The following is a 14625-nucleotide window of genomic DNA, read 5'->3' as shown; positions in this document are numbered from 1 at the left end:
TACATGTTTGTGGACAAGCCCTATGCATAATTTCTGGATTCAGCCCAATACAAATTTGTTTAATAAATCTGTCCCGCTGTATAAATAATTTCATATATTACAGCACAGTACAACTCTGTTCTCCTTCAGCTTTAAAATTGCAGATATATCAGCCGAGAAGTAATCCATAAGGAGAGGATTCTAATGATGGTTTACTCTACATTATCTGTTACTGGCATAAGCATCTGTATTACATCACACAATATACAGAGGGGCTGTGTCCCCACTAACAATTTGCTACTTATGCTCGTATGCAAAAAAAAAAAATTATATATATATATATATATATATATATATATATATATATATATATATATATATATATATATATATATATATATATATATATATTTTATATATAGGGAATGCAAAGATCGAGAATCGCACTCTCAGGTCTTGTATGAATAAAGAAAATTATTTATTATGGAGACTTATGTTTAGGCTAAATTCCAAGCCTTAATCAAAGTAAAGGCTAGTTATCTAGCCGAAATGTTAGTCTCCATAATAAATTATTTTCTTTATTCGTACAAGACCTGCGAGTATGAGTCTCAATCTATGGATTTCCTATACTTACTTTCTTATTTTTCAGTCTGCACCCAGGCAATTTTTACGTGCATGCCAACCTTCACATATACTCAGTGTCAGACTGGGGGGGGGCTGAGACCACCAGGGATGCCTTATGAAGGGTCCCCCAACTCCCCCACCCCGCTAACTACAGTGATGCCCTTTCCACAGCTGCCCGCAACCTCCACCCCATCCAAACCAGAGCTTACCTGCAAATTTCTTCTAATATATTGTAGTGACTTAAGTGACATTAAATATGCTGTGAACAGGATTTGCCTTCTGTTGTGAATCTATAGGAAACTGGGTTTTGACATAGAGTGGTCTGTAAGAGTACCAAGAGCAGAACTTCTCAGATTTCACCCTTTCTGCATTTTTACTGTGCATTTCCCCCCAAAGTGTTTCCATGAGCGATACGTTCATGAATAGTATCTAGTGAGTTCTAATTTAATGTTCACCTAAAACAGAGGACAGATATGTACAGTAAGATTACACTAACTTGCAATGATGGGAAGTGCACATTATATTCACACTAAGAAGAAAGCATTGACTTCTTTAAAAAGACATGGAAACATATGGGCCTCTGAACTGGTATGTCACAGCTACAAATTGTACGAAAAAGGATTCTATGTTTGTTTACAAGTATGCCAACCCCAAAACAAAGACAACAGCTTAAAGGGCACCTGTCAGGCAAAAATTGTTTTCCCCAACAAAGGTTTGGACGAATAGAGCTTAGCAGCTGCAGGGGGCATTTAAAACAAAAATCTACGGTTTCCTTACACACATACATTTGGCGCTGCTGAGCAGAATCCCTGAGTTTCCTTAAAGGTGACATATTATGTAAAAAACAAGAATGTACTAGTGCATTAGATATAGAAGGAATGTGCTTTTTGGTTACTTTATTGAAATTTTCTGCTAAAACCCTACTAGTCCCGCCCATCTGTTCCACTTCCTGCTGCCTCCTTTCCCAGGCTGTGCAGGGGAGCTGACAGCACTCATCACATTGCACTATAGCAGTGGTCCCCAAACAGTAGCTCGCGAGCAACATGTTGCTCTCCAACCCCTTAGATGTTGCTCCCAGTGGCCTCAAAGCAGAAGCTTATTTTTGAATTCCAGGCTTGGAGGCAAGTTTTGGTTGTATAAAAACCAGGTGTACAGCCAAACAGAGCCTCCTGTAGGCTACCAGTTCACATAGGGGGTACCAAACAGCCAATCACAGCCCTTATTTGACATCCCCATGGACTTTCTCATGCTTGAGTTGCTCTCCAACTCTTTTTACATTTAAATGTGGCTCACGAGTAAAAAAGGTTGGGGACCCCTGCACTATAGGATAGGAACCAATCAGCAGCTATGCTGACCTGATAGAGAACTGAACCCTGCCTTTGCTGGTGTGACTGCAGGACTGTGATTGGCTATCCCCCTCCTACTGTGCTTCTGGCAGGGACCATTCGGACACACCAACCCCTCATTTGAAACAGGGACAGGGACTAGTGAACATCTATAGGAAGCTCCAGTAAAGAGTCCATGTTTAAAGACTATTAATTTACACCCAAAAGCAAAACCAGCACCATATAGTATACATCATTGCCTACAAAATTAGTTTTTTTTTAAAATTTACCCTACACATCTCCTTTGAAGGCAGCTGTTACAATTGATACAATAGTTGCTAATATTCAATAGAAGCTGTTGAAAAATGTATCCATAGCAAATTGTAACAGTTCAGAGTCTGCTCATGGATTACTGAGCTGCCAGACAGACACCAGAGAGGAGCATTCATATGTAAACTTCAATTTTAGAGAAATGGTCCAAAACAGGAAGCAGTTGAAAAAGTCTATTTCTGGTTAACTACCCCTTTAACTAAACATTATTAAAGGAACATCCAAAAGTAAAGCCGTTTGTATGCTTCAGAAACACTACTATAATTTATATGAATAAGCTGGTGTAGCTACGAGTTCAGCCAAGCTGAAAAAGGAGAAAAGGCACAGGGTTACATAGTGGGTATTACGGTTTCTTTAACAAAGGATCAACTAAAGAGAAGGTGCAATTAAACAGCAGCATGTGTTACTAGAAACAAAAGGGAAGGCTTGCCTATAACTGTTAAACAGTCCAACTGAAAGTCTAAACTCAGCTGAAATGTTCTCACTTGAGTCATGCAAAAGACTGACATGGCCCTGAAATAAAAACAAAAGTCCATGTTCTACTGAGATCCTATTATTTTGAATGTCTGAAGGAACACACATTCCTATGAAACAAGTAAATACCAAATTCACTGCTAGGGCAGAGTGGAGTTAATGCCCATTTTCTAACCCAATCTTATCCAGAGAAAATATTCCTTAATGTGCTCCATGGGCTAGCTTTGGACAATACTAGCACTGAAATTCTCCTATGGATATTATGATCCATACAGGTATGATGGAGTTTCAAAACAATGCACCCGCCCTCTCCAAACAAATCCAGTGCATGTCTTGCTATCTGACATTCTGGAATATAAACCAAGCATGCTCTACGGCTCTCATTTCAGCTTGGGACCTGTAATCCAGAATTTGCAGGACCTGGAGTTTTTTGGATAACAGATCATTACTTAATTTGGATCTTCCTGACTTAAGTCCACTAGAAAATCACAGAAACACTAAAGGGGTTTTAGTATGATTTTATGAGAATATTTGCAATTGGTTTTAATTTTTTGTTTTTTTGAATTATTTAGCATTTTATTCAGCAGCTCTCCAGATTACAATTTTAGCAATCTGGTTGCTGGGGCAAAATACCCTAGCAACCACATACTGATGTGAATGAGAGACTGAATATGAATAGGAGAGAGCCTAAATAGAAAAATGAGTTATAAAAACTAGCAATAATAATGCCTTTGTAGCCTTAGTATTGTAGCATTTGTTTTTAGAGGGGGTCAGTGACCCCCATTTGAAAGCTAAAAGAGTTAGAAATTGAAGGCAATTAACTTAAAAAAAAACTATGGAAAATAAATAATGAAGACCTGTTTCACAGAAGGTTGAATGTTTAATCATTTGCCCCGGTCGCACAATTTTGATCTATTTTCCTGCCACATACATACACACTGGTCCATGTTACACAAAGTGAATGAAAGGACAAGTAAAGTGTAGGCTGCTGGCACACAAGCCGGCGACCAGCAGCACCTTCTAACCTTGTAAGAAACAAGTTAAAGGGGTTGTGCACCTTTGAGTTAACTTTCAGTATGATGTAGAGAGTGATATTCCATGACAATTTGAAATTGGTTTTATTTTTTAATATGTGGGTTTTTGAGTCATTTAGCTTTTTAGTCAGCAGCATTCCAGTTTGCAATTTCAGCAATCTGGTTGCTAGGGGGTCCACATTTCCCTAGCAACCATGCATTGATTTGAATAAGAAAATGGAATATGAATAGGAGAGGGCCTGAATAGAAAGATGACTAATAAAGTACCGTATATACTCGTGTATAAGCCGAGGTACCTAATTTTACCTACAAAAACTGGGAAAACTTATTGACTCGCGTATAAGCCTAGACACAACTAAGACCCTTTATGCTACAATCACTACAGCGCAAACTAAATCACTGAAAATTTGTCCCCCCCCAGTGGATTTATATTACAGATATTTTTCAGCTGAGACAAAATATACTTTCCACTAGCAATTATACACACATAGACACACATATACTTTACACACACACTCTTCCCACAAAATAATCACACACACATACTATACACACAAACTCCCCACACATATACTATATACACACACACAAACTCTCTACCCACACCATCATACACTATATACACTCACCACACAATAATGAAATTGCGGGGAAACGCGAGGGGTGTCCGGCTGCTGCTCGAGCTGTGGACTTCCAGGGGAGTAGACGGGAGGAGGAGGCTGGGTCACTGGGGAAGGAAAGACTCGTCCCCGGATTAGACACAAGGGACTCGGTGTGAGCAAATAACGAGGCGAATTCCCTGGCTGGATCGGCTGATGATTCATCGCTCCTTCCGCCCAATGCCACACTCATCCGCAGCACGAGCGGCTCCCCCGGGGGAGGAATGGGCTGATCGGGCGGGGGAAGGAGCGGACTGTGGATAAAGGGAGAGTCCATGTGTCCGAGGGAGGAAGGTCGGGTAGAGGGAAGACTCCCGGGGAGCGGATTCCCCACAGGTTGGAGGGACTGGCGGTCAGTTCCGGTTAGAGGAGCCGCTTGTGCCCGGGGTTCGATAATTCCTTATTAGCCCAACACAGACCCCCGGCTCACAGCCAGTTCTTCCGCCCTTTGCGCCTGCTCTTTCCGGATCCTGTCCCCTCCCGGTGCTGGGCGGGTGCTACGGACAGAGGGAGCCCCCTGCAGGCAGCGCGGACACGTCGAGCCCCGGGGAGGGAAGTGTCACATTAGGCAGGAGCCCCTCGCGTATACTTACCCGCGTATAAGCCGAGGTCAATTTTTTCAGCACATTTTGGGTGCTGAAAAACTCGGCTTATACACGAGTATATACGGTAGCCATCACAATAAATGTGTAGCCTTACAAAGCATTTGTTTTTTTAGATTGGACCAGTGACCCCCATTCGAAAGCTGGAAAGAGTCTAAATAGTAATTCTAAAACAATAGAAATTTAATAATGAAGACCAATTCAAATGTTTCTTAGAATTGGCCATTCTATAGCATAAAAAAAGTGAACCAGCCTATGGCACATAGGGGTTTTTCACCACCACTGCTGTCCAGAGAAGAGCATCGGTGCTCATAACAACCCTCTCTAGCCTGTCCATATCACTAATGTTAATGTATTGGAACCTACAATATTTAGAACCTCAGAAGGCAGTGTCATTCCCTACTATGGAAATAACCTGAAATCATATGTAAATACCTTCAGGTGAGGGAGCTGCTTAGAAATGCAGTCACCTGACAAGCAATAGGGGAAAATTTCAGATAATTTTGGGATGCCTCCTGAGCTACTAAAAACTGCAGCTGCCAAAGTCTCTGAAATTGCTCTGAAAAAGGGGGGGGGGTGCAGGTCTTACAGAACCATTTCGTAGTGACAGCATTGCTTGTCAGCCATCATTAAGAACAAACAGTAACTGTGGCAGAAATACTCAAGAGGAGCACAATAGTTAGTTCAGATCTGCCCACGTTTCTACAACTGAAGCACAGAACTGGTAAATCTCATGCTGCCTCGCCAGGCATTTTCAGGCGACTGTTGAAAAGCGCATCGCCTCGTGTGGTTAGCACAGGCGTTTTTACATAGGCGCCCATACAAAACTGTCGCCTGCGCCGGTCGCGGCGACTGGCGCGGCGCTTTGTCGCCGCGACCGCAAACGCAAGGCTATCTCCCCGTGTGGAATAGCCCTTAGGGAGTGGAAGGGAAACTCAGAAATCAATATAGAGAAAAGTTGTTAACACTAAAGATTTATTTGCAAGAGTTTTGCAAAAGAGCGCCATGTAATGGCCCACAGACTGCAACAGGCAAATAGAATTAAGCGAAAAAATAATTTAAACATTAATTAAACTCAATAGGATTGTTTTGCCTCCAATAAGGATGAATTATGTTAGTTTGAATCAAGTACAAGGTACTGTTTTATTATTATAGAGAAAAAATTATTTTTTTTTTCTAATCTAAATTATTTGATTAAAATAGAGTCTATGGGAAGATAGATAACAGGTTTCCGGATAACGGGTCCCATACCTGTACACATAAAGGCACACAGTACGTTTTGTCCACTGGCAGAAACAGCAGCGTACAAAGTGCTCTTTATTGACCCGTCATCGCTCCTGATAGTAGTAAATGAAAACTCCATTACTCACCAGAACCTCATGGATAGCAGGATGAAATGCTTCATGAAAATATACATTAACTCTTGCTGGTTTCAACCAAAGCATAAAATGGTCGTATTTCAAAGGATCTTGTCATTAAAATACATGAGGTTCCTTTATTGTAATTAAGTGATCAACCGCACCAAATCCAGTTCAGCCTGTTTCAGGAGAATTCGGCCGAATCCAAGTGTCTGGCCAAACTGAATCCAAACAATCACATGGCTTTTCATCAAACAAACAAGGTTCTTTTTGCCCTTCATTTCCCTAATTTACATATGCAAATTAGGGTTCGGATTCAGTTCAGTTTTCAGCGAATCTTTCACAAAGGATTCTGCTGAATCCTAAAATAGCGGATTCTGTGCATTCATAATTAATTTTTGTTCAGAAACGTAACAAGAGGGGGGCGGGCCCTGGCGCAGGACGCGCAGCCGGGCCCCCCGCCCCCCTCCGTACACCCGGAACTGGCCGGGAATATGCGGCGCAAAGTGGCGCGCGGACTGCCGGGGGGCCCTGAGGGGGTGCGGGCACCCCCTGCTCCCCCGGTTGTTCCGCCACTGTTTTTGTTAGTTTATCTGGATATATGTGCAGCTTCAATTTAATACAATTAAAGGAAGAGTATAACCCCTTTTTAAACACAATCACCCTTTGCTGAAAAGATTTCTTAATTACAATGGGCCAAAAGTATGAATTTTGGTACTTCTCCACTAAACATGAGTAACAACTGAAATTTGTAAGCATTCCAACGTGTTTTACCAGCTGCAAAAATTAAATCAGCAGTCCACAAAAAGCCCTTCTGTATAGACAAAGCCCATCCTTCCCCCAGCTGTAGCATTTTCTCTTTGAGATAAGAAACAGGAGATCACATAGAGGGTTTCTTAATAGACTAGTGATTTGTTTTAACCAGCTCTTTAAAACAGGACATTAGAATGGGACTTTCTATCAGGTTGCATTTTTGGCCAGTTTAGAGCAGGAAACATTCCACTAAGAAAAATGTAATGCACAGCAAATTTCAAAACAAACCTATACATGAATACAGTTATTTGTAAATGTAATTGTTAATAAGAGCAGCATCTGTCTGTTTATATTCTTATATTGTGTCTGTTTACATAGTTTCAAGACCTAAAGCCATAGAACAGAAAGGGGTAACAAAGCTGCTTTCAATTGCAATTATACTTACAAATAACAATTAAACATTAGTTATTCATGTACAATGCAATGCTGCTTAGAATTCCATTTTAAAAAAATCAATTTTGGGTGGAGGACCCTTGTAATTATGGAACAAAAAGTATGTTTAACCCAAGCCCTGTTCTTTGAGTTAATGTTGAAAAAGACACACTGACAAAGAGGGAAAGGGTGTGTAGGAGTTAGAGGCATTCCTTTGACCTGAAATCCTGAATTACATCATGCAAGGTGACTTAAAATAAACAAGAAAGTCCAATACACACACAGTATATGAACCGCAGTTGTGGTATCTCAAAAAAAGAGCATTTTTAAAAAGATGACATGCAAATTTGACTTTTTCTTTTTTTTACTGAGGCTGTATTCCTTTCTAAGTAAATTAAAGGACATGTAAACCTCCCACACAAAAATTAAAATCACTGAAGAGCCTCTCTGAAATCTCTAAATACCTGCCACTCTGGTTGTTCAAAGGTTAACAATAAGGCTGCAGCATCCCCTTAATCACCCAAGATTCCTTCTACTCCTCTAACCCATTCATCCTCCTCGCTCGGGAATTTCTTTTGGCTGTTGGCTCATGAGCATGCTCAGTTCTTCTCAACTCACATTTATAAACACACCCTTCAGTCTAGCAGCCAATGAAGAGATGGTTCCCATAGAAACTCTGCTCTAGCCGTCTGCTCCTATGTTTAAATAATAGTGCATTACAGTGCTCAATCCAAGCAGGACTTGTCATCATAGTAAATTATGCCTGTGTTAACCTGCCTTCTTCAATTGCATGAACTTTACAACATATATGTGCTGTTGGCAGCCATAAATGCACTGATGATGTGTCAGAGGGAAAATGGCCCCCTGGTGAAAGCTGCTATTTGTTTTAGAAAAATGTGATGGCGCTGGCAAACTTACATGTCCTTTAAGTTGACACAAAATGTATTTATCATAAAATGTTGAATAAAAATTATAAAATTATGGCAGAACAAAATACCTCTAAGCACTGAAGAACTAGATAAAGTCAAGGATTTATACATGTATAATTGTACATTAATGCAAAATATACATAATTTTACACCCTAGCATGGAGCTATATGTAACTCTAAGGTTCGATTTCCGAAGTTGCCTCACGAGGAAACTTCGGACGACTTCGGAAATCGAAGCGCCGCAAGTGAATTAGCGCAGGCGATTCTTCATCAAACAGACGGAGGACAGTTCAGGGGATTGTAGCCACCCAGCAGAACCGATTAATCGCCAGACTAAATCTCCCAGAATCTGCCTGTCTGCCCCAACCCTAAGACTAAAGATTCAATATCCAGTTAGGTAATTTTTAATTTTCCTCAAAATAGACTTTGTGCCAAGTATAATCCTGATTAATAAAACAGATACCGATGGTATGGTTTTCATAAATGTTCACAGTATGACAGTTTTGTAAAATCAGCTATGAACTATGCAGGTCTTACATGTCATACATACATATAGAAAGCTATAGACATAAAACTAGATATGAATCTAAAGTGCCTCGCCTTAGGAGAAAGTTGATAACAGAAATGCCTTGCAAAGCTGAGCATGTGGCGGTTGCTTTACTGATCGAGGAAGTAATCTCACCAGCTCAGGTGTGTAAAGGTGGCAGTGGGATGACTTGGCAAACAAGAATGCTAAGAATACTCAGGCCTGTCACTGAAGGGTTGAACTGTCTGGAAGATTTGGTTATGCTATCCCCATATAGACAGGTATCACCTTACAAACAGGATGAAGTTGAACTATAATGTCAATTAATAATGCAGCTTGTATTAAAGTCTGATCTAAAGCAAATTAAAGATTTGTTATCAGACAGATCATGATTGTTGGAGGAAATTGCAGCATTTTGTTCCAACAAAATACATGTGTGATAGACTTTTGTTTCTCATTAAAATACATAAGCTGGTGATACACTGCCAATATAAGAGGCTGACTCTTAGTGCATGTTCGGCCAAATCAGGATCTCCCAAAAGAGCATATATTAATGTGGATGTTTAGCTTTAGATGAATGAAACCATCTCATCAGATGTTTACATTACAGCAGGGACGAGGATAATATTTTGCATTCATCAAAATCTCGTGCAGATGCATGTAGTTGCATGACAAGATTTTGTGGGACACTTAAGCCTATTAGAATACAAATGTAACACTCACTTGATAAAATTGCATGACGGAAAATTAAATAGTGTATTATACATAAAAATCATTAAATGTCAAGTGCAAACTGGAGTCGAAAACCTTTTAACGGATGTATGCATTGCTAAGAAAACCAAAAAATTTTGCCAAGAAAGAAAACAGTTATCCATTTGTTAGTGTGACAGGACCTCCTAAAGCAAGAACAGTCATGGCAATCGCTCATGAGGCAAAATCAACTATGGTCTAGCAATCTGCGCAATTAATTGGGTATGAGATTTATGTGGAGCATTGTCTGGTTAGTTACATTCATTTCAAGGAATATTCCTAGCCTGAAATGTGCAAAAAAAAGTTATTCTGAAAGACATCATATCTGGAAACATGGCCAGATAATGGTATTAGAGGCCCAGATAATACGTGATTCTGTCTTGGGCTATGTAACTACAGTCTCTAGTCAGGTGCAGTGACTTTCTGTATGTGCCAGCATAAGGACAGTGCACAGTGAACGGACAGTCTATATAAAGAAAGGGTAACAATAGCTGGAATGGATTGTACCTACAGTAAGAACATAGTAACAGCTAATTTGGAATGTATGAGAGCAACAGGCACAGTTAGTGCTCTCAACTGTAGAACTGAATCCATTAGCCAAGCTTTGGGAATGATTCTTAAAAGCAAAGGTTCAGAGCAAATGTCAATATATCACTGTATGTGGCCCATTCCAGAAATAAAATCCTTCTACAACCAATGGGCATCATGGTGAAGCATCAGTACTGCTGCTGAGAAGGACATTTAACCACCAGCTAAAAGGACATTATGTGGAGCAATTCTGTACTTATATACTGCTTTTTGGTTCAGTAGACAGATAGAGATCAGAGGTTGACTACCAATCTAAAAATTTGGGAAATGTCAAAGAGGCACCACAGACCAGTGCTTTATATTGGGCCTTGGTGTACTAGAAATGTGAGGGGGTATTCTGAATCTCAGTTCAGACATAAAATGTACTAGAAATGCCAGGGGGTATTATGAATCTCAGCTCAGAAATAAGGTGTTCTAGAAATGCCAGGGGGTATTATAAATCTCAGTTCAGACATAAAATAAGGTGTACTAGAAATTCCAGGGGGTTTTCTGAATCTCAGTTCAGATATAAAATGTACTAGAAATGCCAGAGGATATTCTGAATATCATTTCAGATATAAAATGTACTAGAAATGCCAGAGGATATTCTGAATATCATTTCAGACATAAAATGTACTAGAAATGCCAGAGGATATTCTGAATATCATTTCAGACATAAAATGTACTAGAAATTCCAGAGGATATTCTGAATATCATTTCAGACATAAAATGTACTAGAAATTCCAGAGGATATTCTGAATATCATTTCAGACATAAAATGTACTAGAAATTCCAGAGGATATTCTGAATATCATTTCAGATATAAAATGTATTAGAAATGCCAGAGGATTTTCTGAATATCATTTCAGATATAAAATGTACTAGAAATGCCAGAGGATATTCTGAATATCATTTCAGACATAAAATGTACTAGAAATTCCAGGGGGTTTTCTGAATCTCAGTTCAGACATAAAATGTACTAGAAATTCCAGGGAGTATTCTGGATATTCAGATATAAAATGTACTAGAAATGCCAGGAGATATTCTGAATCTCATTTCAGATATAAAATTGCTAGAAATGCCAGGGGCTATTCTGAATCTAAATTCAAACATAAAATGTTCTAGAAATGCCAGGGGGTGTTCTGAATCTCAATTCAGACATTAAAAGTACTAGATATGCCAGGGGGTATTCTGAATCTGGCTTGATAAAAAAGATCGATGGCGGTCTGGAACGTTGGCGATTTGTTTGGGTCAGAGCCCATGGCTTAATAAAGGTGTTTTAAAGAAAAAACGATACAAATATTTGAATCTCAGTTCAGACATAACATGTACTAGAAATGCCAGGGGGTATTCTGAATCTAAATTCAAACATAAAAAGTACTAGTAATGCCAGGGGGTATTCTGAATCTCAGTTCAGACTAACTAAATGACTGATTCCTCCTACCATACATTCTACCATTTTCCATGACATATTGGCCACTGGATAGGTAGCTGCAGTGTTTCTGAGTGATTATTCACATCTACTGAGCCATACTCAGTGAGCCCATTACCACAAACCATTAATACATAGTGAAAAAAGTACCCCCTCTTGTAAAATATAAGGATATTATAAGTTACTGAGGAGTTTCGTGACCATATAAAAGTACAAGGCTGAAGGCCGAGTGTTTTTATACAGGTCATGGAAGTCCGAGGTAACTTCTAATATCCTCGTATTTTGCAACTGGGGGTACTTTATTTATTATAATACACAAGTTTCAGTGAGTCATGTGACAGAAATGACATCAGAACTCACCGTTTATAACTGATGACATCAGAACTCACCGTTTATAAGGATATAATTTACAAGATATTCATGGCTTTTGTGTATTATATAGAAATACAATGATAAATAATGCCCCCTGTGTCAGTAGCTTTTTTACTTGTATATAAGAAACTCAAGGCAAACCTACAAGTTTCCTTACAGTCTTCATAGGAAAAACAATAGGTACATTTAAGGGGACATTTTTGCAATCACGGGTCAGAAGTAGAGAGGAATCAAATGGTGTATAATTGTTTGGGATGTAGGGAGACTAAAGCAGTTTTTATATGAGGTCCATGTTAAATGTCCCGCGATGGATATTTCGGAAAGCCTGCGGGGCCAGTAACATGTAGTTAGGCCAGTGTGAAGCTCCCGGCAGCTCCGCCAGTATAAGGCAAAGAGGGAACACTGGGGAAGCGCAAGTAGCAGACTATTAGGCCCAACATTATGGAGACTGGTACTTGGGCCTTCCTCTACCACAGGCCGAGGCTCTCGCAGGATTATAGGCCCCAGACAATCACAATCCACCCCCGGGATTAAGAAACTCACTGTGTGCTCATGTTCATCCGCCCGGGCGTACAGCACGTACAGGCACAGCAGCAGCAGCCTCTGCGGCCTCATCCTAAGCAGGCAGCTCGGCTCACGCACAGCGGCTATGGCTTCGGTAATCCCTCCTCTTCCTCCTACCTCCTGTCACTGCCCCTGCTCCGACACCAGCCGCTTCCTCAGCGGCAACTCAGCCACGTCATCCGGCCACGGAGCTCGCAACCGGAAGTGCCTCACCTCCTGCCAGCATCCCGGAAGTGTACGGTGTGTGCTGAGGGTGTGGAGTTACCTGTACTGTGATGGGACAATGAGAGGACTGTGCAGGAGCGGCCAACCTGTGTTGCTCTCTGTCAGCTGTTATACAGCACCCGGCGCCATGTTTTCAGGGTGTTGTAGCAGCTCAGAGGGCCACTGGCTTTGTTTTTGTTGTTGGAAACAGTACAGTCGCATTGGCCCTCTAGGCTAGCTTGTACCATGTAGTAAATACAAGCCTTTGCTACCCCTAGTCCAGCCATGTGTTCAAACAGGCTTTATTTTCACAATGAAATAAATAATTGTTGTAACACAGGACAAATCAAAATTAAAGTTACTTCTTGTATTAAAAAAAGTATTTTATCTCTTTCTGTTTCCTAGATCTGCCTCTTAAAGCAATTGCCCTGCTAGAGGGAAATTTACAAGAGTGGCATTAAGGGTAGGGTTGCCATCTTTTCCAGAAAAAAATACTGGCCTTCCTATTTATATTTATCTTTTCCCTATTAATAAAATTGGGATCAACTAGGGTTGCCACCTGTTCGGTTTTGACCCGACAGTTCGGGTGCGGGTCTCAAATTTCTGTTCGGTTTCCAGCCTTGTGAAAACCAAACAATAATCTGCCTGCCTCCTATGTCATCACTGCTCCACCCCAATGCTATCTGCCCCGTCCCCTATGATCGGTTTGGTGCTGGCAAAGATGGCAACCCTAGGATCAGCCGTCATTTTTATCGGCCAGATGGCAACCCTAATAATGGCTATCCAAGAAGACACTGGCACTCAAAGGCAAGTAACAGCAGGGTTATACCCTTGCATATTTATTCTGGACGTTTGCAGAATAAATACGCAAGGGTATAACCCTGCTGTTACTTGCCTTTGAGTGCCAGTGTCTTCTTGGATAGTCTGCTGAGGAGGGTGCCGATCCCTCCAACACCGTGCACCAGGCGCTGAACTGCTGAAGGCCAGGGTTGTGCGAGCGGGCTACATCACATTGCAACCCTAATAATGGGACATTGACACAAGGAATTTATTTGGTGTTAAATTGCTGTAAAAATCATGCCAAGCTCTCTAAAGTCATGCACCATTATTTTTATCAACATATTTTTTGAGTGCCAACATATTCTGCAACGTTGTAAAACAGAGATAATCACCCACATAGTAATCAGTAGCAGATACAAACGGGGAAGAGGGCCCTGCCCAAAAGAGCTTGCAATCTAAAATGTCACAGATACCATGTTACTGTACACTTTGACGCATGTACATAGGGTATATGGTTCTACACGTTTCAAGGCTTACTCATAGCCTATGATTAAGTGCAATGGAAGCACTAAATGCGTAAGGCTTTACACTTTATCTATACATAAACAAAAATAATTTGTTACTTTATGCTTGACTACCTGGGACTCTATGGGGGAAATTTACTAAAGGGCAAAGTGGCTAACGTAATTACGCTACCGAAGGAGATAGACTCTAGCGCAACTTCGCACTCTAACGGCAGGTGTATTTTCGCTCTGGGGAAACAGCGTTACTACACAAATTCACTAAGTTTGTGTTTTTACTGAACTTTACCTCTATCGCCAGACTTGCCTTCGCCACCTCAGACTAGACGAAGTGCAATAGAGTAGATAGGACTTAGTCCCAAAAAACTCTGGCGTCTTTTCCTTTTTACAGGGTGATAGGCTGAAAAAGA

The 14625-nt window shown here is 40.6% G+C and overlaps 1 protein-coding gene across 1 annotated transcript in view; it reads right to left on the bottom strand.

Moving 5' to 3' along the window:
• tm9sf3.L (transmembrane 9 superfamily member 3 L homeolog) overlaps positions 1-13057 on the bottom strand; it is a 39509-nt gene extending 26452 nt beyond the window's left edge. Inside the window, exon 1 of the mRNA XM_018225371.2 lies at positions 12690-13057. Coding sequence (XP_018080860.1) covers positions 12690-12761 — 72 coding nt within the window. The 5' untranslated portion in view covers positions 12762-13057. The remainder of the gene's footprint in view (positions 1-12689) is intronic.
• Positions 13058-14625: the final 1568 nt, after the last annotated feature.

Source organism: Xenopus laevis, chromosome 7L (assembly GCF_017654675.1).
Source record: "Xenopus laevis strain J_2021 chromosome 7L, Xenopus_laevis_v10.1, whole genome shotgun sequence".
In the NCBI taxonomy this organism is placed as follows: domain Eukaryota; kingdom Metazoa; phylum Chordata; class Amphibia; order Anura; family Pipidae; genus Xenopus; species Xenopus laevis.
This window is presented reverse-complemented; position numbering and strand designations above follow the sequence as displayed.